Here is a 23,166-nt window from a genome sequence, read left to right on the forward strand (position 1 = left end):
CTTAAATCTGTTGAAATGTCTAAAAAGACAAAGCTAAGCAGATTACTGCGTCAGAGTTTCTGTTCTGTCTCTACTAAAAAACTTCTTCCTTTGACTCGACATTACTGACGTTCATCTGTTGTCTTTTTTTTTTCACTGTGCCTCAGTTTGTTTGTTTTTTATAAGGATTCTATCATGAGAAGGATTACTATGTGGTCTACTTTAATCAGTATTGTTTGTGGCTTCCTGTTACTAATATTGTAGAATGTCAGTGAAGCTGTTCAGAATGTCTATGCACCTTCTCTATATATAAACTACGAGCGGACTGATACAGTCCAAGACTGAAACACAATTCTTGTTCAAAGAACGAATCTGCATGTCCTCACTATCACTTCAGTGGCCTGTGCTACAAAGTAGCTGTTCTTTTCTGAACTTGGGCTAAGCGACGCCACAATCTGGCTAAGCAGTCACACAAAGGTGGTTATCAACTGCAGAAGTTACCCCCAGTTTCCCATCTATCCATGTGTGCGTTCACATAACAGAGGAAGTGCTGATCTCAAACATTACCTGCTCCAGAGCAGGTTAAATGTTCAGCAGGTTTAGTTGACCTTGCGAAGCTTTAATCATGCTTTGCAGTGCAGCCCTCTCTGATGTTTGGCAGTTCTAGGTGTGAAGGATCAAACGGCTCAACAGGCTGTCGGTGAAAAACCTGCGTTTTCATTCATCATAAATTCACAAACCACATTTTCTCTTTTTGTTGGGTTTTTTTGTTTGTTTTTTTTATGTGCGAGGGTGTTATTTTACTATTGGTCATGCTTTTTCAAAGACATCCCAAAAGATCAGCTTGTGATGTCATGATTTTCTCTCCCTAGGGCTCAGTTAAACTGCAGTATGCATGATATACTGCGTACAACGAAAAGGTGCATGCATAGTGTAGCTAGTGAGTAGAGTTTGCTGCTCCATCAACAAGTTTTCCATTAAAAATAGGAAAGTGCATGATGACTTAAAACGGTGTTGGAATCTGCCTCAAGTTGTGCAACAGAATGCTGTACGCAACACCTAGTTGGTTCAGAGTTAAACAACAAATGTTTTAATTTGGTCTTTGATACATCAGCGTGATATCTTTTTTTGGCATCTGTGTGCATACATTGTATGAATTACAGCTGGACTGTGTATTTGGGTCAGAAATCATGCTAATTAAAAGCTTTCCTTACAACCATCACATGGATATATTGTCTGATAATTGTCTTTGTATGTTGGGTGATCATACTGTGTTACTGTACAGACTAATGATAAAGTGTTATACTGGCACATAATGTCTACCTTGCGAAGCGACCATGCACCCCTATACACCAAGCATCATGGAAGAGCTCAGAGTACAACCATAAAACTAAAAGCAAACTCAGTGTAACTCCATTTTACAGGTGGAGGACACTGACATTTTCCCCTCATATTTTCTGACCGTTTTCCCTAATTTTGCATTAAGCTGTGGTCATTGACACTACTGGTGGAATGATGTAATACATGCACCCTACAGAGGATGTATAGGTAGTCCAGTTCCTCCAGGATGGCACATCAAGACATGCCAGTGCCAGATTTGCTGTGTGATTCCAGGAGACGGGCAGTTAGTCTATGAGAGCTGGATAGGGCTGTAAAGGGTCCTGCATCCCTCAGCAGGACCGGTATCGGCTCCTTTGTGCAAGGAGGAACCGGATGAGCACTACCAGAGCTATTAAAAAAAAAAAAAAAACCTTCAGCAGCACACTGGTGTGAAATGTGTCTGACCAAACAATCAGAAACAGACTTCATGAGGGTGGCCTGACATCCTTCAGTGGGCCCTGTGCTCACTGCCTAGCACATTGAAGCCTGTATGGCATTTACTATAGAATACCAAAAATGGCAGGTCGACCAGTGGCATGTTGTGCTTTCACAGATTAGAGCAGGTGAGCACATGTGACAGACATGAAAGGGTGTCAAAAAGCTACGGAGAACGTTATACGTCCTGTAACATCATTCAGCATGACCAGTGTGATGGTGGGTCAGTGAGGGTCTGAGGAGGACTATACATACACACCTCTAAAGGTTAAGCAACGGCACCCTGACTGCCATTAGGTATTAGGACGACCCAACACTAGTGCAGTGGGTCCTGGGTTCCTCCTGGTTTACAACAATGCTTCATGTGGTGAGAGTATGCAGGCAGGTCCTGGAGGCAGAGGCGGAGCCAGACATTTGAAACACCCGGGGCTTAGCCCTAAAGGTTAGTATGCATGTGGGATTTTTTTTTTTTTTGGGGGGGGGGGGGGGGGTTAGAAATGACTGAAAGATTAATAGGCTCTGTTTTGAGTTTTGTTCAAAAAAGAATTACTTCATATAGGGAAAAATATATATCACATATGCAGGACACCTTAAACTAGTTTTTTAATTAAGCAGCAAGGCAGAACAAAGTCGGGGCTGTATCAAGACATGAGGACTAAACCCCAATTCAACCAGACCCTGAACTGATCCGGAATTAAAACAGGACTACAACAGTTCAAAATCAGGACTACTTAGGATTTAACCAAGACAGAACCAGAATCAGAACTAGATGATAGTAGCACTAAAAATCATCATAGACCTGCACTACACTTATTTTTTAATTCTACCAAAGTACAATATTTAGATTCAGAAAAGTTTATATAATTATTTTGCCTTGTTGTGCAAACAAGCCTGCATAACTTAATAAATGTAGAATTTGAAAAATAACAAACCTAAAAAGAAACACTAGGTACGAGATACATGAGGACCTATGATACGGTGATACTTTTGGTAAACAACCATTTGACTAACATGTGTGTCTCACCTGCTCTTGTTCCATCTCTGTTCTGTCCTCATTCTCTCTCTCCCTCTCTGTTCCTCTCTCTCCCTCTTTGTGCTGACAATAATCAAATATACAGTTGAAACCAGATATTTACATACTCTTCAGATCAAAACACAAACACTTTTTTAATTGTAACATCAAATCAGACTAAATGTTTATTTTTTTAGATTGATAAATATAAAAAACATATTTGTTAACTTTAAGAGTAAAGCGAGAAACTATCTGTATTTCTTCATTGTAAATGGCACCAAATTGTATTTGAAATTGAGCCACACTTATGGAGCTCCACAGTTCTTTTTCTCGTGTTTTGGTTGACATCTCTTGATTTTCCCATGTCAAAGAAACAGGCTCTGTGTTTTGCCTTATATGCATCCACAGCTGTGCCACCAGTTTACTCACATGGACTCTACTAACCTATCAGAAGCTTCTTCAGCTCAGAATTGGAATCGTCTGGAGTTTTCTTATTAATTAACAATAAACTTAGTGTATATGTACTCCTAAATTTGATGAAAGTGATAAAAAATAGACAGCTCTGTCTCTCTTTATTCTGACATTTAACTAATTCAAAAGATATTTCAATATTTATTTATCCAAAACAAAACAAGTTTACTCTAAATTGATGTTGTACAGTAAAAAAAAATGTTCTTGTGTTTTCCATAAAGTGTATGTAAATATCTGGTTTAAACTGTGAATATACTGCTGTGTATTGAAGTTCCTCTTGTTTTGCATAGAAATATACTGAACAACATACAAAGCATAATATATAAAATACTACCAGTTTTTTCTTTGAAAGACGCTCCTTATGTCCATTCTTGTATATCAGTGCATTACTGAAACAGATTTATTTAGCCGTGGAGGGTAACAACTGAAAATATGAAATAAACACATGTAAGCTGAGACTCTCTAAAGAAACAGCATTGTTGTTGTTCGGCTTTTCATTTTGCCATTTGTTGATTCACTTGAAGAGCAAGTAACGTAATATGGGTCGAGTGATCAGTTTGATATCAATCTTTCGTGATACACCGTCATATTTACATTATTTATACAGTACGAATGATTTGCTTTGGTACCTGCTCAAACTTCAGTTCTCCTCTGTCTGCCTAGCTCCGTTTCTCCAACAGCGCAGCAGCTGCCCCGCCCCGCTTACTGCCTGAGCTCGGATCATACCAATATTAGGGGGATTTACGCACAGTCGTAAATTCCCACAGTGTGCACTATGTGCTTCGAATATTGTGTGTAGTTTTTTGCTTTATACAGTTGTCAGCCAGGCATCTAACTATGAAAAAATTACACTCCAAAAGACCCCGGGCTTCTGAAAAAAACAACCCGGGCTTAAGCCCAGTAAGCCACCCCCCCGCTCTGCCACTGCCTGGAGGATAAATTAACTGTTACCACTGAATGCCCCCCCCCCCCTCGTCTGACCTAAATCCAATAAAACACCCTGGGACATTTGGTTTCAGTCTATCCAACACCACCAGGCTGTACTTCAGACTGTGGAAGAGCTCAGTTCAGCAATCTGAAACACGCCGTCTTAAATTAGTCTCCCTCCCCATTCCCTTTAACCCAGCTACAGCTCATGGAGGTTTGAACAGCAGGTGGAGCCATAGCTGTGTGAGTGACAGACTCAGTCCAGATCAAAAGTTTAAGACAACTTGTAAAATGGCAAAACAAACAAACAACAACAAAAAATCTTTTCTTTTTGCGCCATGTGGTCCTAAACGTTTGATCAGCTGTAAAACAGCCTGTTTCAGTTTAAGCATTTTTTTCAATAAATTCCATGCTCAAAAAATGTTTTGTCTCACTCTCATTTCTTCTTGGAGGGTGAAGCTCTACCTGGAACCTTGTTAAGATCCAACCATGCAAAATATGATTTATTTATTACCATTTTTCAAGTGGTCTTAAACTTTTGATCGGGACTCTATTAAGGACACCCCCTCTCAGTAACATACAGATCCAAGCATAGAAAACCTGAAACAGAGCTTGCAGGTTACAGGGGAACTTGGACAGGTTTGTTTTGGTTGCAATTAAATGTGTGAACTCATCTGTGTGTAGATTTTTTTAAGCAGATATAGTGAGCAATAAATAAACTTGCACGTATCGCAATATAGAAATGGCTTCTTAGTTTAATGTTTATAAGAAAAAGTGTTATAGATCCATATGGTTTAAAATAAAATCAAGTGCAAAGTGAAAAGAACAACAATAAAGGGAACAACATTTGATTGGCTGGTTCTGTATCCAACAGATACACCAGCACAAAGACAATAAAACGACACTGAGAATAAACTAATATAACATGTTTGGCCTTTTACTATTAGTGTATTTCAGGAAATGCCGACGTTTTGTCAGTTTTTCTAATAGCTATATCCGATTTGTCTAACATTTTGGCAACATGTTCAGGACCAGTCAACTAAAATGATTAAGTCCAAAAATGAATTGTATCAACAATCAGCTCCGAGTTGTTGTTCTTTCGACACTCACTGAGATGAAAAGGTTTGCATAGCAACAACATGTACAAGAGTTACCACTTTTCAAGTGCAATTACTTTTGTAATAAACCTGCCTGCTGATTCAGAAATGTACTTGCAGCTCGATACACCAGAGCTGACACATTTCTCCAAGAAAACATTTCAGTTAGCAGGAACACAAAACCTTACACTAAGCTGCACACTTAAAGTTTCATCAGCAGGAGCCAAACTCTTCAATCCACTTTTCATACTTTTCCAGGTCAGCTGCAGAAACTGATTTGGACACTTTCCTCAGAGCGGACTCAAAGTCCTCCATGGTGGTGGGCATGTGCATCTCATCCCGGGAAATGTTGCGGATCTCCTCTGGAGTGAGGCCTTCGATCCTTCGCCTCATGGCCATCAGAGATGCGTCCCTACGCGACACACAACAACGATTTGTCAGATTTCACTTAATACTGTTCATCACATACAAACCTTTAGGTGGGAATGTTAGGTTAAATTGAAACCAAACTCATGAATGTTTTCAGAGTGCATTATCATACTGCAAAATTGCACCCAGCTGTGGAGATTATTCTTGTTGCAGAGTCCCTTGCATCAGCGTCTCTCTTAGTCCCCAAGAAAGTGTTATAAAGCAAGCAACACAGCCAAAGAGTACCGTAACAGTCCACTAATAACTAACATCAAACACATATGGCTACCAGCACAGCAGACTTTAACACAAGCTCACAAAATGATGTGGTTTCACATAGGAATGTGCTAGCCAGTCTAGAACACAAGAAACCTAGAATTAGCGAGGAAGCAACAATTTGTCCACGTTAGCCGCTAATTTATTATTAGCTAACAAACAGGAGCTTCGTGAGCATCAGCAGAGTGATCACGATTCATTCTCTCTCATCTGGTTAGTGTTAGCAAATACTAGTTTTACTGCTAACACAGACAAATTGCAAGACATCTTATGTAGCAAAGTACCATATTTTTCAGACCATAAGGCGCACCGGATTGTAAGGCGCACTGTCGATGAACGGGTCTGTTTTCATACATAAGGCGCATTAAGCGATACAAAACAGGCAGATAAGTCAAACTTTACTCAACTTATTCTTCTTGCTTCCTCCATTCATTAATGTTGAATTCTCTGGCAGCTGCTCTATTCCCATGTTGTTGCAGTATATTAATGACTAACCTCGTATCTTGGATTGATTATCTCAGTTGTTCTCCTGACTGAAGTTTAGTCCGTTTACAGCATCCTGCCATGCTATTGCATTTGTTAACTTTTATCGAGTGGAAAAAAGTTAGCGTTCATCCTCCAGCTTCACTGTGTTTATGTTATGCTAACATAGCTGTATCGCTAGGGATCACGTAGCACATCATTATATACCAGATAGTCCAACTTCAGTAACCCTACAAAAGTCACTGCTGTTTAGTTTTCTGTCTTCATTTATGTTGGAAGTGATAGCAGAGCTGTACATTTTAATTTTTTCAGAAATCTCTCAGTCATGGTATATCACGTTTAGGTGGAAACTAGCGAGCTAACTTCCTGCGAACTCCATTAAATTGACTAAATTCTATTTTCATGGATGCCTGGATGTTAAACTTAATTGTTACACCTGGTGAAGCAGCAACGCTGATCCTTTTATTAAAGGTGAAAGAATTTAGACAGTTTTTAACTCTCAGTGATGCTGCAGTGTTCGTTTGACTCTGGGACCTGAAACAGACGGAGTTTTGGACCCTGGATTACTCCACGAGGCTCCTGACTACGGCAGCCGTAATGCTCCAACAATCCATCAAGCGGTGCAGCTTCGTAGCTTACCAAAGTTGTACTAAAATGTTTTTTGACAGATTTTTGAGTGCAGTGTACCACATAAAATCGGTTCGAGGTCAGTAAGCACAACCAGAATTCATACATACGCAAACCGGATTATTAGGCGCACTGTTGATTTTTCAGAAAATTCAAGGAGTTTAAGTGCACCTTATAGTGCAGAAAACATGGTACTGCAAATACCAAGACTACAGTTCATTTAACTACCAGGGCCATCAGTAAATATCAGCAGTTATCTGGAAGTTATGCTTAGTGTATTCTTTAAACTTCATTTTGAAATATGCCCTGACCTGCACACGTTAGTGATGTCAGCTCCTGAGTAACCCTCCATCTGCTCAGCAATCTTGTCCAAGTCCACGTCGCTGGCCAGCTCCAGCTCCCTCAGGTTAATCTTGAGCAGCTCCACTCGCCCCTTAGCTGCAAACAGAGGGCCAACAGCAACTAGAGCATGCTTTCTGCTTCAGTAAATGGTCATTTCATCAGCAATATTTACACGAAGAAAGAAGGTCATCATTTACTCAGCATCGTTAGCAATTTAGCCCTCCTTGAGAATATTTATGTTGGGACTGTAATTCCATGTTGTACATTTCTAAATCAACATTTGTCAAGTTTAATTAACACAAAGCAGACACTGAACCAGGCAGCCTTCTGGCATGGTTATAAATGTTTCCATAGAACAGAAAGTAGCTTTAAAAAAAGCTGCATGTGCTGTCAGCTGTGTGCACTGTGCTTCAAATCAGTGGAATGTGAGGAATGTGGAGGCTGAGCAGCTGATGCTTGTCACCAAGTCAAGCAGTTATGATCCAATCTGTTATGATCCCTTATTAGTTATTGAAACATGCAACACTTTTCAGAGTTTAGAGTTGTTGGCAGTTTTCATTTTCAATAATTGCATTTCATTGCCTACAATGTGGAAATCAGTAAAACAACAATTGTACTTGAAGGAAGAGGAATGTAGATCCGCTTCTCCAGGCGCCTCCTCAGAGCCTCGTCAATGTCCCATGGAAAGTTGGTTGCAGCCAGGACCATCACCATCTTTGATGGGTCGTCGTTCTCTGATGCTCCACCAACACCTGCGTAAAAACAACAAGAAGAAGAGTATAAAAAACTGCCTCCATCAAAAGGTAAATATATCTAGCATGAATGGAAATAGACAAAAGTTCTATACCATCCATTTGCACAAGTAGCTCTGCCTTTACTCTCCTGCTAGCTTCATGCTCCTCTGAGGTTCCTCTGCGGCTGCACATTGAGTCAATTTCATCAATGAAAATCGTGGTGGGAGCATAAAAACGTGCCTGTACGGGGACACATGCAATGACTCAGATCAAGGACCAAAAAAAAGTGTATTATTTTTAATACTAAGAGAAATTGTTTAACTTTACACAAAGATTGTTATAATTGGTTCACAAAAATGGCTTAACTTAATATGAAAGCACGTTTTATTCAGTTAATGATTATTTATTAATGAGTGATAAATTCACTCTCAGAAATAAAGGTGCGTTAGGTGATTTCCAACCACTAGAGGGCTCCAAAACTAACTTATAGTCCTGAAAAATTAAAGGAAATACTACTACAGACAACAGAAACTAAGTTCAGAACATTTAAGCACACCAACAAAACACAAAACTGGACTTACCATTTCAAAGAGAAGGCGAACTAGTTTCTCAGATTCTCCTCTGTACTTAGAGGTCAGAGTTGATGAGGAGACATTGAAGAATGTGGTTCTACATTCAGTAGCAACTGCTTTAGCCAGAAGTGTTTTCCCGGTGCCAGGAGGTCCCACCATAAGCACACCCTAAAGAAGAAAATAACGTCTATGTAACAGGACGCATGTGATACAAGTGATGACACAAACTTGTGCTTGCACACTACCTTCCAGGGTCGTCTTATTCCTTTAAAAAACGCTGGCATCCACATCGGCAACACAACTGCTTCTTTCAGCAGTTTTTTTGCATCTTCCAAGTCTGCGATGTCATCCCTATAAAAACAGTTTAGACTGATGTCAGATGTGAAAACTCTCAGGGAGGCTGGTGGTCATGCCAAGAAAGATAGATAAACCTCTACAGGACAAAAAGGCTATTAAGTGAAGCCAAAGCAGACATACCAAAAACTACAGTTTGTCTAACGGAGGAAAGCTCAAAGACTACAGCTTAGTCATTCAAGGCATCTGAAACATTCACCTACCATTTAATATTTGGATTTTGAGATATAATATCCCTCTCCAGAGCTTCCACGAGGTCTTTATCATATCCTGCCCCATCAAACCTCTTTGCTTCTTTCTCCTGGACATCTGATTTATTCTGAGAGGCAGACCATAAATAAGTAAATACAAATAAAATAACCCTTCCCAGTTCCTTGAACGAATCCCTCGGGGAAAAAAAAACCCAAACTGGAATGACAGGCTAGGTAGTGAGTAAACAGACCGCATGTGATACTGTTTGATCAGCAATACTTTGTGACTTTTTGTTATGTGATATAATAGAGAAGGCTGTGACTATGTGTGCTGCAACTTGGAACCGTCAACATATCGCTCACCTTATCGTCCTTTGCTTTGCCAGCAGCCTCCTTTGGTTCCTTCTTTTCTTTGCCCTTGGAAGGTCTGCTTCTGTCGCCGTTGGCCCCTCGGGGCAGGTGCCTCTGCTGGGCCTTCACAGCCACACTCAGGCGGTTGTTTGCAGGTTTGCTGTCTTTGTAGGGGTTGGTAGGACGTCTGACAGGACAGGGAGAATGTCTGTGAAGAAAACAGGGATAAGACTATCAACTGCAACCCCTTAATGTCAACAGGTGTTAAATCATTGAAACATTTACATTCTTTGTGAATCAGCTGTTGCCTTAGTGCTTAGAGCACAAACCAGACAGAACCGTATGATTGATTGTTTTTTCCCCCCTTAAATACTGTGCTAATATTACTGATCTGACACCACTCCGATTATTCTATCGGCCAGCAGCCAACTAAAGAGCTTAATATCATAATCTTTCATTTAAAACTAGCAAGACCAGACCAAACTGCCACAGCACACAGTCAAAAAGCCAAAGGAAAAACAAACAGACTGAGACACCGTCCTGCATTTGAAGTTAATGCTACTATTTTTTTCCCCTCTAAACAAAAACAAACATTTATTTAACCAGGAAGTAAAACTCGTGAGATCAAGCATCTCTTGTGAGAGTGTCCTCGGTGATGATGATAATAAGCTAGCATGTTTTTTTAAGCATCATCATTTGCACTAGCAGCCTAAATTTTCCAGACTCAGTCCAATCTGCTTCTCATTTTGATTCAAGGCAACCTCTGCGAATGAAAAATGAGACAAGCCCCTAAATGCCAAAAACAGTCCCATTAAACAGCCAACGTTACAGTTTTTTGTTGGGCTTTTTTTTGGCACAGACATGTTTACAGACTGTATAAAAACAGATTTGGTCTCTTTGCATAATTTTCCTCTTAAAAACTAAAATCTGTATGGTGGGTGAAATGGTTAGAGGCACCTGTAGCCAAATAAGACGAATAAGACGGCGTCCTTTGTGGTATCTGCTATCAAAGAAGTTTGTGCTTCAGTTTTGCTGAGTGAAATTCCAGTATTTTATAAGACAGCACTGATGTGCAGATATCTGTGTTACAAATATATAGTCTGCTAATTACCAGATAACTTAAAACTCACTTGAACTGGGTGGGTGGAGTGCTATTTATTGTGTATAGCATCAGTATAAATAAAATTACACAATATTAGAGAAAGAACCACAAGAATATGTAAAGGTTCTCAGTCATCTAGGTCATCGCAATCTAAGGAGCTTGGAAAGAAAGAGTCTGGACTTCTTTAAGCTTCTTAACAGAGAAGCTGATGAGATGAGAGGTGAAACATCTTCAAGAAACTTAAAGAAGTCCAGACGCTTTTCTTTCCAAGCTTCTTAGACAACCACAAAAATCACATGATCCTCTGTGAGTAGTAGTCAGAGATGGTGTGGTAGAATAACTTCCTTTTAACAGGAAGAGACCTCTGACAGAACCAAGCTTAAGGTGGAGTAGCTATCTGCCATAATCTGTTTGTGGCAGATAGCTGCTCTCATCCCAAAACGGAAATTTCTGGCCTTGATAAAATAAATATATACATTTTTAAAAAATCAATAATGTTGTTCAAAATGGAGCATGTGGCCAAAAAAATATGTTACAAGCATACAAGCAACATAATATAAACTATGTTGCGAAAGTTAAAAAAAAAAATGAAAAGGTGAATTTTTCAGGAAGTGCATCTCTGACAGTTAAAAATACACAGTTTGAGGTTTACCAGCCATCTTTCTGGAGGGCAGAGCAGGAACAAATCAAGCTCACAGAGGTTCACTGATCTCAATCATATGACTACATCATGACTATTGTTCTTGGCTTATTCAACAATTGCAGTTCAGAAAACTGCAGAATTACACCAGAAGCAGATATGTGTTCACGAAGCATCGGAATTTGTAGCATATGAAATTTCCTAAGCAACGAATAAGCAGAAAATAATACATGTAAATAGTCAGTGCAGTACCTCTGTTCCACATGCAAAGGTCTCATTTCAAAATCATCATGGTTACTGGGTTTAACAGGAGCTGTGTCCAACTGAAAGTTCCCCAGAGTTGACATTATGTCCTGAACTTGTTGATTCTCTTCGATGATTTCCTGCCACAGCTGAGAAACAACCACAGGTGCATGCATAAGAAAAATTGGGACCGGCTCCTCATATGATCAGATAAAAGATCAGCACTACATTTACCTGCTGCCACCTCTGCTGGAAACTGCTGTCTCGCAACGTGTACACATGTTTTTTGATTTGTTCAAGCAGCCCATGATAGAGAACACTGGCTGAGCTGTAGTTTCCCAGCAAGGCATATTCACGAGCCAGTTTCAGATTCTCACTAATTTCCCGTAGACTCATACCGCTGTGGAAACAGACAACAGGTTCACAAAAACTTATAAAGCTGACTGGTCAAAGTGGGCATGCTGCTGACAGTGAAATAAGGAGTGTTGAATAACTACAGCGCAGACAGAGATTGAAGTTTTAAAAATCATACCAAAAAACAAAAAGCTTGCATTCACCTGGTGTAATCAGTAGAACATTTTCTCAGGACCATTTGAGGAACTACCCGTGTTCCTACCGGAAATGCAGGCAGTGTCTACAACAAGTACCATTTTTCTAACAAGGTCTAGTTTCCTGCCATTGTAAAAAATAAATTTAAATATTCAATTCAATTTTGTTTATATAGTGTCAAGTCCTAACAGCAGTCACCTCAAGGTAAAGACCCTAACAAAAATACAGAGAAACCTCAACATTCAGAGGACCACCTTATGAGCAAGCACTTGGTGACAATGGGAGGTAAAAACTCCCTTTTAACAGAAAGAAACCTCCTGTAGGCCCAAGCAGGGGCAGTTATCTATTGAAAGTAGTTGGGGGTGATGGATAAGGAGGTAAGACAAAAGACAGTGTGAAAACGAGTCAGAGATTAATTAAATGCAAACTAATGTATAAACAGACAGTGAAAAGAGGAGACAGGTGCCCTGTTGTGCTTCGACACAAAAACATGAAGCTACTGTAAAACTAACAAATTGTAAAGATCCGCTGGTTTTAGTATTACTGCTTTCTTCTTTACTTTTTGCCTTAAATTCTTTTTTTTTCTGGTTATTCTTTGTTCTGATACAGATTGAGGTTTGATTTACTCCCTGAAAAATAAAATTTTTGTTTTTCCCAAAGGGCCAGAAATAGCAGGACATAGAATGGAATAATGTCACGCAGACTTATTACCCGAACCACTGTTCATGCGGACTAAAGTGCTCATTTTGAGCCTGGAAAACACTACAGTGACCTTTTTGAAGTGGCATATTACAAGTCATAAGGTCTCTATTACGTACTAGAATCATTACACTTGTTAAACAGATATTTTGTATGCATTTGCATTTTTACTATCCAGATTATCTGGACATAAATACCTAAACTTTAATAGCTGGCCTTAAAATACCATCTTGGTGCTAGTTCCATTGTCAGATGGCCCGGGCACAACACCTCTGTTGTATACAATCTATGAAAAATACCTAAGAACATATGTAGTGCCATCTGGACACTGCTTTATATAAGAGTGATACTATATTTACGACACGTGCACAGTTTAAAACATGTTGTCACATTCAGCGAAACATACGTAGTTGACAAGTGTGACGAGCACCTCTCAGCTGAACTTGTTTCTCCACAGATTAGACGGAGCCTCGCCCAACTATAATCTGTTAAAGGCAAAATGCGACACTCAAGTCCACACGTACAAGATGCTAACGTTTCAAAGATGAGAAGAACAGCTCCTTTGTTCGTAGGAACCTAAATGTTAGGCAAGATAACTAAACTAGTTAACGCTAGTATACGTTTGTACGAGGTAGTGGTGACGTTAACGACAACCGACGCATCCTTAAGTTTGAATTTCAAGCCGGCTGGCTGGCTTCTCTCACTCTGGTTCAAACTGTAAACGCATCGTCTTCGCAAAACTTGATGAACACAGTTGTTGAAACGACACTGAAACAGCTTTTGACACAAACCTGGTGTAAGTCGCATTTATGCTCAACTTTTCCTAAATGTGGCCGTGGTTCAGAGAAAGGCTGCTCACAGAATCCATCGGACTAGGAAAATAACTACACGATCTGAGGACATTTGTAGTCCAATTCATGACGGAAGTTTGTCACAGCGCACGTTGCGTATGCAAACCAGCTAGGGGCGAAAAGTTTTGAACTTCCGTTTTCGACCTTCAAAATAAAGGTATGGACGTAAAAGCACAAAAAACTAAACGTAGTTTCCTGAAAAAACAATAACGTCACTACGACTACTACTCACAGTGAATTACTCGCCCTAACTCGGTCATCTTAAGTAAGGCAAAGTTTGCATAATTTTTTAAAAAGTTCCTTCTGACGAAAGGCAGCCATCAGTTATCTATTAACATAAAACATTTCTGAATATTCCTGCTGTATTTTTTAAGTTCACTTTTTAGGGGAGCAGTGGTTGGCACTGTTGCCTCAGAGCAAGAAGGTCCTGGATTTGAATCTGCTAACCTGGAGTCTATCTGTGCAGATGTGAGTAGCTGGGCTCTCTCTGTGCGTTCCTCTTCTTCCCAAAGGAATGTGATTCTAATTTGTGAATATGAGTGTGTATAGTTGTCTTTCTTTGTGTCAACCTGGTGACAGACGTGAAACCTGTGCCCTGTTGTTGCCCAATGACACCTGGGTTGGACTCTTGCCACCTTGAATTGAATACGCAGAAGAAAAATGGACGGACCTTTAATAAAGATCTTCATATTTTTGGCGAGCACGTGTGCTTATGATAAACTTAACTTTCAGCATTTGTATTACTGATGAAAATGTTGACAGGGAAGACCCAAATACACATGTTTGTAGTTAGTTAGAAAAAAAGGCACTTTGACTACAACTGAAAAATGAATGAATATTCCTGAATATTTACAAGAAGACAACTCAACAGCAGGGAGCCAGCAAAGAAAAGAACAATAGGTACAGAGATACTGAAAAATAAATTACAATCAATTCACGATTTACAGATCAAAGTTGATCTATGAAGGAACAAAACACATGTAGTTTGTTTTTTATGTGGAGAACGTCATCCCGCATGACTGATTTATTGGTGGCTTAGGCTGTTGGACATTTGCACCTTAGAGAGCTCAAGGGGCTCAGTGACACCCTAATCCAGATCTGGAAAAAGATCCCCAGGACACCATCCACTGTTACATTAGGAGTATTCTCCAACAACATCATCCCCAGTGCCACTCATGGGGGAGAGCACATCATGTTTGAGACCGTTCTGCAGCTGCCATCCTACCTCAGAGCCGGGGTCTGTACAAGGAAGAAGGTTCAGCATATCCACGACATCTTTCCAGCTGCTCATTTCACAAAACTATAATTTTAGAAACCAACATATTATCAAATATCATTGTCTCTATTTTGTCTTTCAACAAGAGGTTTGTATACTCCTGTTTTTCTTCATGTGCAGCTTTGCTTATTCTCTTTGGACTTGCCCCCAGACTCCTTATTTCTATTGTTTGGATTTTGTGAATGCACTGGTAATTTCAGCAATTAAAGGCTCACTTTGAAGTCATCCTTGCGTTTGTGTGCCTGCATTAAACACTCCAGCTTTAAATATGACACAAATAGAAATTTTTATTTTTGCTTCTGTAATACCTTTTTCATATTGATCACTATGAATGAAAAAGTAAAAACAAGAACTTGAAAAATAATTGTACCAAGAATAAAAAATTTACATAATTCACGAAGGGTTTTTTTTCCTGGGGAAACTTGGTTAATTAAAACAAACAACTTTTTCAGCTTTACTGAAATACACAGAAGGCCGATAAATGATCCATGTCCATCTGAGGACAGGATGTTGCTGTGGTGCAGGAGTAAGAGTACCTGAGTACATGAACAACTGGAAGACCGACACACAGGTGATCGTTTAAATTAGTAAGCCCTTTTTAATTCCGTTTGCTTTGCTAGATAATATTGCTTACGGTAAATTTGTTTTTCTAAATCAGCATTTATATTATATGTTTATTTACTTTGACTTGTGACTAAGTTACATAAAACTGTACTTTTTGATTTTGTTGCATTTGAGTTATTTTAACTGCTTGGGCTAAATAAAGGACGTGTTATCTCATTAATTCAAACCCAATGTCATATAAGCTGTCTGGCATAATAACGTTGACGTATGACTGTTGAACACAATATAATCCATAATGACATGAATAAAAGAGATATATTGCTGACTGGGGTAAACAACCATTTATTGAACATGTCAGTGTGGAAACACTGGGTTTTCTCCACACCCTTGCTGGGAAATCAGAAAGCTCTGCTTCATTCATGTGGCACAATGAGGGGGGAGAAAAATCAAAGTAAACTGGGCTTAAACTGAATCTGACATAGCTAGAAAGATGGGGAAAAAAAGACAAGTTATCTTCATTGCCCATCTTTTTCTTCCCCTTCAAAACTAAAAATTTATGGAAATGTCTTTAAAGAATTCAAGGTGCCAAAGCTGCTTACACAGCAGCTAATGTTGTTCCACCCCTACACGTTTCTTACATTTAACTTTAACTTCTTACATTTACACCATTAGGGATGTGATAATGCCTGTAAAGGAAAGGTGGACAGTGAAACTTTAAAAAAAAAAAAAAAAAATCCTGAAAATATATACAGTATATATCTATAGCTTCTCTGGCAGCATTAAACCAGTGTAAGCAGCCAGATCCAGCTCCCCACATTCCCGTTTTACAGACTCGTCCCACTCTGATGTTTCTATTCTCTCAGCAGCACCACCATGTCCTCTGAACTCAGTCCGAGAGCTCCAAAACTTTAGCTCTTCAAGAGCATTTTAGTCCGTCTCCATGGCACCACTGTGCGTCTCCTTGGACACCATGAGTCTCATCAGCTTCCCATGGAGCTTTTCAATCTTCTTCACGTCCTGGGCCTGGTCTGTCTTGTATTGTAAACACTGTAAAGATGGAGAAGACACCAAATGAAGGCAGTTACAGCATGAAAACTACAGGTTTTTACGGTTTTATAGTAGTGATTAAGTAGTCACTTAAATGATAGAGTTACATTGTTGCTTTCTTTTGGTGGTGCACACCTTTTTGTAAATCAATAATTGCTTGATACAGAGTTACATTATTTTGGCATGTGTACACGGTTCTACACTCAATGCCTTTTTAAAATAAATCTTACTATAATTATGTGACAAGAACACAATCAGCATCTTCTTAGCTCATGGATGAAATCCAAACTTCAATTAGACTGTAACTGGTCACAGAAGTCATTGTTATGCTTTGTAGCCTTGTGTAGCAGCACCACAGCTCTCCACTTGAGCAAGACCCACCATCAACAACAATATTCGAACACATTGGAGCTGGGGTTGGGTTTACAACCATGAGAGGTGAGCCTTAAGAGAGCTCAGCAACATCCAGGAACACCACACCACCACAACTAATTAAGCCAGCACCAAGTACCCAGGGAAGACCCACACAGACACAGGGAGAACATGCAATTTCCACAGAGAATGAACCTAGCCAGGATTCAAACCAGGGACATTTTTGCTGTAAAGTTACAGTGAAAACAACCAATTCAGGTCCCTGGCTGGTCAACCGGTTCATCTCTAGAAAACATCAACCAAACAACATGCACTATGACACAGCTGTGCTTGATGTGTTGGTTACCAAACAGCCCCACTTATATTCTCATATGAATAATACTAGACTCAAAGCAGTCTTCACCATGTATCACAACCCAAAAATTAAAGATATTAATTCCAGTCCAAAGATCCATTAATTACTTTATACAAACTGTATGTGATGATTTACAAAGGGTCATTCCAATTTCAATACAAATTTCATGGCCCAAGTAAAGGCTTGTCTAGCCAGTTTCAAGTCATTTGTTTCCACAGGCAATAATAAAATATGGCTCTCTCAAAACTTTATCTCAAAAAGATAAAAGCCTGAAATTTTCACTTGTTTTTCTTTACACAGAGCTGAATCAGGACCTGTAATTTGTGACTGAAATATATAAAAACAAATGCCAGTACTGGCTAGTTGAAAACTATAAGCAGTCCTGTAAAGTACCATATATGAGCACACATTAATAATAATACAAAATAAATACATAAATAAAAACCTTCACATTGAGAAGTACTTATAACTGAAATCATTATTCTGTTAAATATATGCATATCCTTCATTTTTCAAGACCCATGTTGTAAGCAGCATGGTCAAGAAGCACTCTCATATTTCAGATTATGCTATCTATCTATGCACACAGACAAACTTTTGCAGCGTTCATTCATGCAGTCAGTATATCGAATGCCTGTGGCAGCTGTGGCATTAAGATTAGGGTTGGGTTATACTTATACATCAGACTGCAAGTCATGCCATGTCGACATGGCAACTTGGCTTTGCAAGACTACTTATGTGGAATAACTTACTAAGCCATTTTTCGTAACTTTTAATTGTTTTGCTATATTTACTTTTCAAGATCAATTCTGCCTACCACTTTGAGACTTATCACCCTGAAGAAGTCTTGTAATTAAGATTACATTTAAAACTCCTACCGGCAAGCAGGGATCAGGAAATTACAAGTTAAAAAGTATTCTACGTGTTTTATTTTGTATTATTGTGAAATACAGCTAGACACCACTCACAAGTTGTTGCTCAGTGGCTTTTGCCATGTGATATTTGTATTATTAGTGTGTGCTAAAATATGGTACTTTAAGTGCTTAATTTATTCATTTTTTATAACCAATGCACTTAAAACAATAAATAAATGAAAAAAAAAAATATATATATATATATATATAGGGTGCAACGAACGAACAGTTCGATATTTTTTCCATACAAAAAAATGTTCATGCCTTTGAACAAAAATGTTCAAAGGCATGAAAAACAAATTTGTCGTTTCTTAAAATTATAAATATATATTTTAACTCAAAAGTACAGTTTTTAAATTTAATGTTGCTGAAACAACAAAGTAATAAAAAAAAAAAAATACATCTCTCTGATCGACAAATCACTCATCTTTGGAAAAGAGAGTTTATTACAGAGAAATGGCTCTTTCCAAAATAAAAGCTATACTATACGCTTCTTCTGGGCTATATTCTCAGCAGCATATTAAACATATCAGGTCCCCATAAGGAGAATCATGTGCTAACGGCTGTCTAAATGACTCGGGTAAAGTTTGTAGCATGCTTGCTTGTTGTTTTTGTCTGCTTCCACTTGTCTTTGCACTAGGATGATGTCGGCGTAAATGTGCAGTCATATTCGTTGTGTTCCCACTAGTGCTGTCAGCGTTAATCTCGTTGAAATGACGTTAACGCCACAACACGGCAAATCTCCGTTAACGAGCTACCGCGGATCGCCCCGTGCGTGGGGCTGGACGGCCAACACGTTAACGAGCTAACTGCGCTAACGCACTAGTTCCCACCAATGTAATAGAGCATTGCGTGGCACATCCAACATACTGTTTTACTTTTGTCCATGACGCGCTTACCTTCAGGGTCATACGTCACATGAAAACCAAAATAGTTCCAAACGCCTGATCTGAATTAGGGTGGGGGAGGTTCAATTTGCCATGTTGGAAGGAGAGCTTAACTTCTGTCTCGCTAGCTTGCCCTGTGCTCAGTGAATCTGCGTTCGACTACTCCGCCTAGGCTGCACTGTCGAGCACAGATCCACTGAGCGCTCAACATAGACAGCATCGTCAGAAGGAAAGTTGATAAAATAGATTAAAAATTTTGTATTGTTCGATACATATGCGTACCGAACCGAAAGCACTGTATCGAACGGTTCAATATCGATAAGAGTATCGTTGCACCCCTAATAAATAAATAAATAAATATATATATATATATATAAGGGGTGCAACGATACACAAAATTCACGGTTCGGTTCAATATTTTTTCGATACAAAAAAATGTTCATGCATTTTTAATTTGTCATTTATTAAAATTATAAATATATATTTTAACTCAAAAGTACAGTTTTTAAATTTAACCCTAACCCTTGTGCGTGTTTTTTATTTTGACAGCGAATGCGCACCTGCGGACCACTTATGTGCAGCCCTGGTTATTTAGCTCATCATATTGCAGCCACAGAAATTCTTTTGTCCATGAAACCATAAAGCTGCACTTTCTTTTTGCCTTATAGTCTGATTTGTCATAACTTCTCCGTTTTGTGGTAAGCTTTTCTTTGGCTGTCACTTCTTCACCCTGACCTGTCTTATTTGGCTCAGCAGAACTGAAATGCTTTTACACGCTCACTCACATAAGCTCAGCGATTCTCTGCGCGATCAACCTCTCACATGTGTAAGCTGCGGGAGATTTCACTTGTCATGTTTGCATAGTAAGCTAACGATTAATAAGACTATGTCAGAGGAATTGGTGCACAAATTATCATCACTCACAGATCAGTGCTGTCGCTCTCTATACACAGTTCACACGATTGCAAAGTGAAAGCAAAAAAACAAGCGCAAATTCAAACGCGTCTTCAATATGTCACATATTGACAGTGGTTCACCGATGCCAATGACATAATTACCCAGCTACATTTCTGAAAGAATGCAAAAGCATTGACATATATTTTTCCTACAATAGCCCGACGGGCAGGGAAGAGATAGATTTTGGTAGCCCGACTGAAAAAATCGCTAGCTCCGGGACGTCGGGCTAGCGATATTGCGAGCCCTGTATCTGATTGAGGAATCACTCATCTTTGGAAAAGAGAGTTTATTACAGAGAAATGTCTCTTTCCAAAATAAAAGCTATACTATCCGCTTCTTCTGGGCTATATTCTCAGCAGCATAAGGAGAATCATGTGCTAACAGCTGTCTAAATGACTCGGCTAAAGTTAGTAGCATGCTTGCTTTTTTTTGTCTGCTTCCACTTGTCTTTGCACTAGGATGATGTCGGCGTAAATGTGCAGTCATATTCGTTGTGTTCCCACTAGTGCTTTCAGGTTAATCTCGTTGAAATGACCTTAACGCCACAACACGGCAAATCTCCGTTAACGAGCTACCGCCGATCGCTCCGTGCATGGGGCTAGACAGCAAACACGTTAACGAGCTAACTGCGCTAACACACTAGTTCACACCAATGTAATTGAGCATTGCATGGCACATCCAACATACTGTTTTACTTTAGTCCATGACTCGCTTACCTTCAGGGTCATACGTCACATGAAAACCAAAATAATTCCAAACGCCAGATCTGAATGAGGTTCAATTTGCCTGCTGCAAGTAAAGCTTAACTTCTGTCTCGCTAGCTTGCCCTGCGCTCTTCCTTCTGACTATACTGTCTGTGTTGAGCGCTCAGTGGATCTGCGCTCGACAGTGCAGCCTAGGCGGAGTAGTCGAACACAGATTCACTGAGCGCTCAACACAGACAGCATCGTCAGAAGGAAAATTGATAAAATAAATTACAAATGTTGTATTGTTTGATACATATGCGTACCGAACCGAAAGCACTGTATCGAACGGTTCAATATCGATACGAATATCGTTGCACCCCTAATATATACACATATATATACACACACATATACACATATATATATATATACACACACATATATATATATATATATACACACATACACACACACACACACACACACACACACACACACATACATACGTGTGTGTGTGTGTGTGTCCCCTAAAGTACAGAGTATGTTTCAATCCTGTACTAAGAAATATCAAAATGAAAATTTCCAGCTTTTATCTTTAATAGTTTTAATAGTTTGAGATGTTCATGTTTAAACATTGCCTCAAATTTCAAAGTGCACAAACATGCTAGATGGAGATGTTGAGCAGAAGGCTCACAATGATTTGAGACTGAATTAATCATATGCCATTACCTCACTTAAAGAAAAAGTGGGCAAAGTGGCATGATAATCTACATACTGTCATTTTCTCCTGTGCCTAAGAACCATTTAAGCCTCTTTACCCTGATTTTATATGAATTTATGGATAAATGATTTTAAAATGAAATTAAATCTAAGAACTTTCTTAGCATTTTGACAATGGGATCTACTCTAAGTATTAGGAAAGTTTGTGAATATAGGGCTAGATGCCAATATTATAAATCTGTAGTCTTCTCTAAAGATGAGTTTACCCGCCAACCTTCCAAAAAAATTCATAGAAGTGAAGAATTTGGGATATCTGGAATATAATGCAGCCAGGCCATTAGACATTGGGTATCACTGTCAAGTAAGCCTAATATTTCTACCATAAAATGAACACGGAAAAATCCAGCGCAACACAGGAAGAAGAAAAACAGCTAAAATGGTGTATCCCCCTCCCAGTGTTCACACTTTATTACACAACAAAACGTAAAATATTACAGGAGCTTTATTAAACAAAAAAAGAAAAAAAACTCGCAGCTGCTAGCCTGCTTGTGTTACTCCGCTACACGTTACGATTTAGCCTCACACAAACTAGTACCAGCAGACTCAGAAAACAAAGAAAGAAGTTTCTGGCTGCTCGGCCAAAAAACAAGTTTTAAGAGGTTTCTCAAGATAACCTCTCATATTTTACTGGCTGGTACAAACAATTCCACGTTTTTTCCTCGGTGTACTTACCACAGCATTGTCAGTCACTTTAATGCACAGGTTTCCGTCGCAGTGTCTGTATTTTAGAACCACTCTGACCTGAAAAAAAGAAATAACATAACAAAAATGTTCAGAATTTAACATGAAAAAATATCGAACCACCAGTCAGCACAGTCACGTCGCTAACGTGCCATCTAGCTAACAGGCTATCCAGTATGGTACTTATTAAATAAAGCGTTATTACCTTCATTGGGTCTGTCAGATACAGTTTTTCTGCTGCACGGGCGAACTCCTCCCACGTCTGATAGTAAGGCATTGTTTTCACAAAGCTACAATACTAACAAAAGCAGAAAACAAGTTTGAATCGGATGTTCGCGTTTGCTAACTTCAGAACACCACATCAGCAGCAACGTGAGTACAACCAATCAGACCGAAGAGACCACGGCGCCGAACCCATATCCGGTGTGCGCATTCAAAATAAAAGCACAAGACTTGAACTTACTGAAAAATCACAAAAAAAGGTAAGAGTACCGTAAATCGAGCAGTGCTCCCTTACAAGATATTAAAAGAGACAACGAACTGAAACACTGACTTGATAAAAATCCTAGACCTGATTAGACCTTTGATCTTTTAAGCCTGAAACTCTGATTGGGACCTGGCATTTTTGTTTGTTTGTTTGTTTTCTTTTTTGGGGGGTCTCTCTGTATGTTTGTTTGATCGTGTCATTTCATTCATCTGAAGGTGGCAAAATTCCCTCTGAATAAATAAGGGCCTTCAAAAAAATTATGTGCTGTGAACACAGGCCATAGAAGAGAAAAATCCAACACTGAGGGAAATCAATGTCACTAATGGAGCAGAGAGAAAATAAAATAATGTAGACTAATAGAAATCATCTAACTCTTGTGTCTTGGGGTGAGTTTAGTCAGAAAGATATGATTATATATTTATAAACAGCACTAGCAA

At 39.1% G+C, this 23,166-nt stretch overlaps 2 protein-coding genes across 3 annotated transcripts; both read right to left on the reverse strand.

Moving 5' to 3' along the window:
* Nucleotides 1-4,933: 4,933 nt before the first annotated feature.
* Nucleotides 4,934-13,821, reverse strand: katna1 (katanin p60 (ATPase containing) subunit A 1). 2 transcript variants are annotated; one of them, XM_040028155.1, is made up of 11 exons: nucleotides 13,664-13,821; nucleotides 11,859-12,024; nucleotides 11,634-11,773; nucleotides 9,652-9,847; nucleotides 9,301-9,416; nucleotides 8,989-9,094; nucleotides 8,753-8,911; nucleotides 8,285-8,411; nucleotides 8,055-8,189; nucleotides 7,407-7,533; nucleotides 4,934-5,713 (listed from the first exon to the last, which is right to left on the reverse strand). In XM_040028155.1, the coding sequence occupies exons 2-11, from the start codon at nucleotides 12,018-12,020 to the stop codon at nucleotides 5,515-5,517; spliced, it is 1,467 nt and encodes a 488-aa protein (XP_039884089.1). In that variant the 5' UTR covers nucleotides 12,021-12,024; nucleotides 13,664-13,821; the 3' UTR covers nucleotides 4,934-5,514. The 2 variants fall into 2 exon arrangements, with proteins under 2 accessions (XP_039884089.1, XP_039884079.1); XM_040028145.1 differs by lacking the exon at nucleotides 13,664-13,821 and adding an exon at nucleotides 12,182-12,313.
* Nucleotides 13,822-15,881: 2,060 nt separating this feature from the next.
* srp9 (signal recognition particle 9) lies at nucleotides 15,882-22,631 on the reverse strand. The gene is made up of 3 exons (XM_040028167.1): nucleotides 22,448-22,631; nucleotides 22,234-22,302; nucleotides 15,882-16,610 (listed from the first exon to the last, which is right to left on the reverse strand). Exons 1-3 carry the CDS (start codon nucleotides 22,517-22,519, stop codon nucleotides 16,491-16,493), a joined length of 261 nt encoding a protein of 86 aa, XP_039884101.1. The 5' UTR covers nucleotides 22,520-22,631; the 3' UTR covers nucleotides 15,882-16,490.
* Nucleotides 22,632-23,166: the final 535 nt, after the last annotated feature.

This window comes from Simochromis diagramma, unplaced genomic scaffold (genome assembly GCF_900408965.1).
Source record: "Simochromis diagramma unplaced genomic scaffold, fSimDia1.1 OVJJ01000746.1, whole genome shotgun sequence".
Classification (NCBI taxonomy): domain Eukaryota; kingdom Metazoa; phylum Chordata; class Actinopteri; order Cichliformes; family Cichlidae; genus Simochromis; species Simochromis diagramma.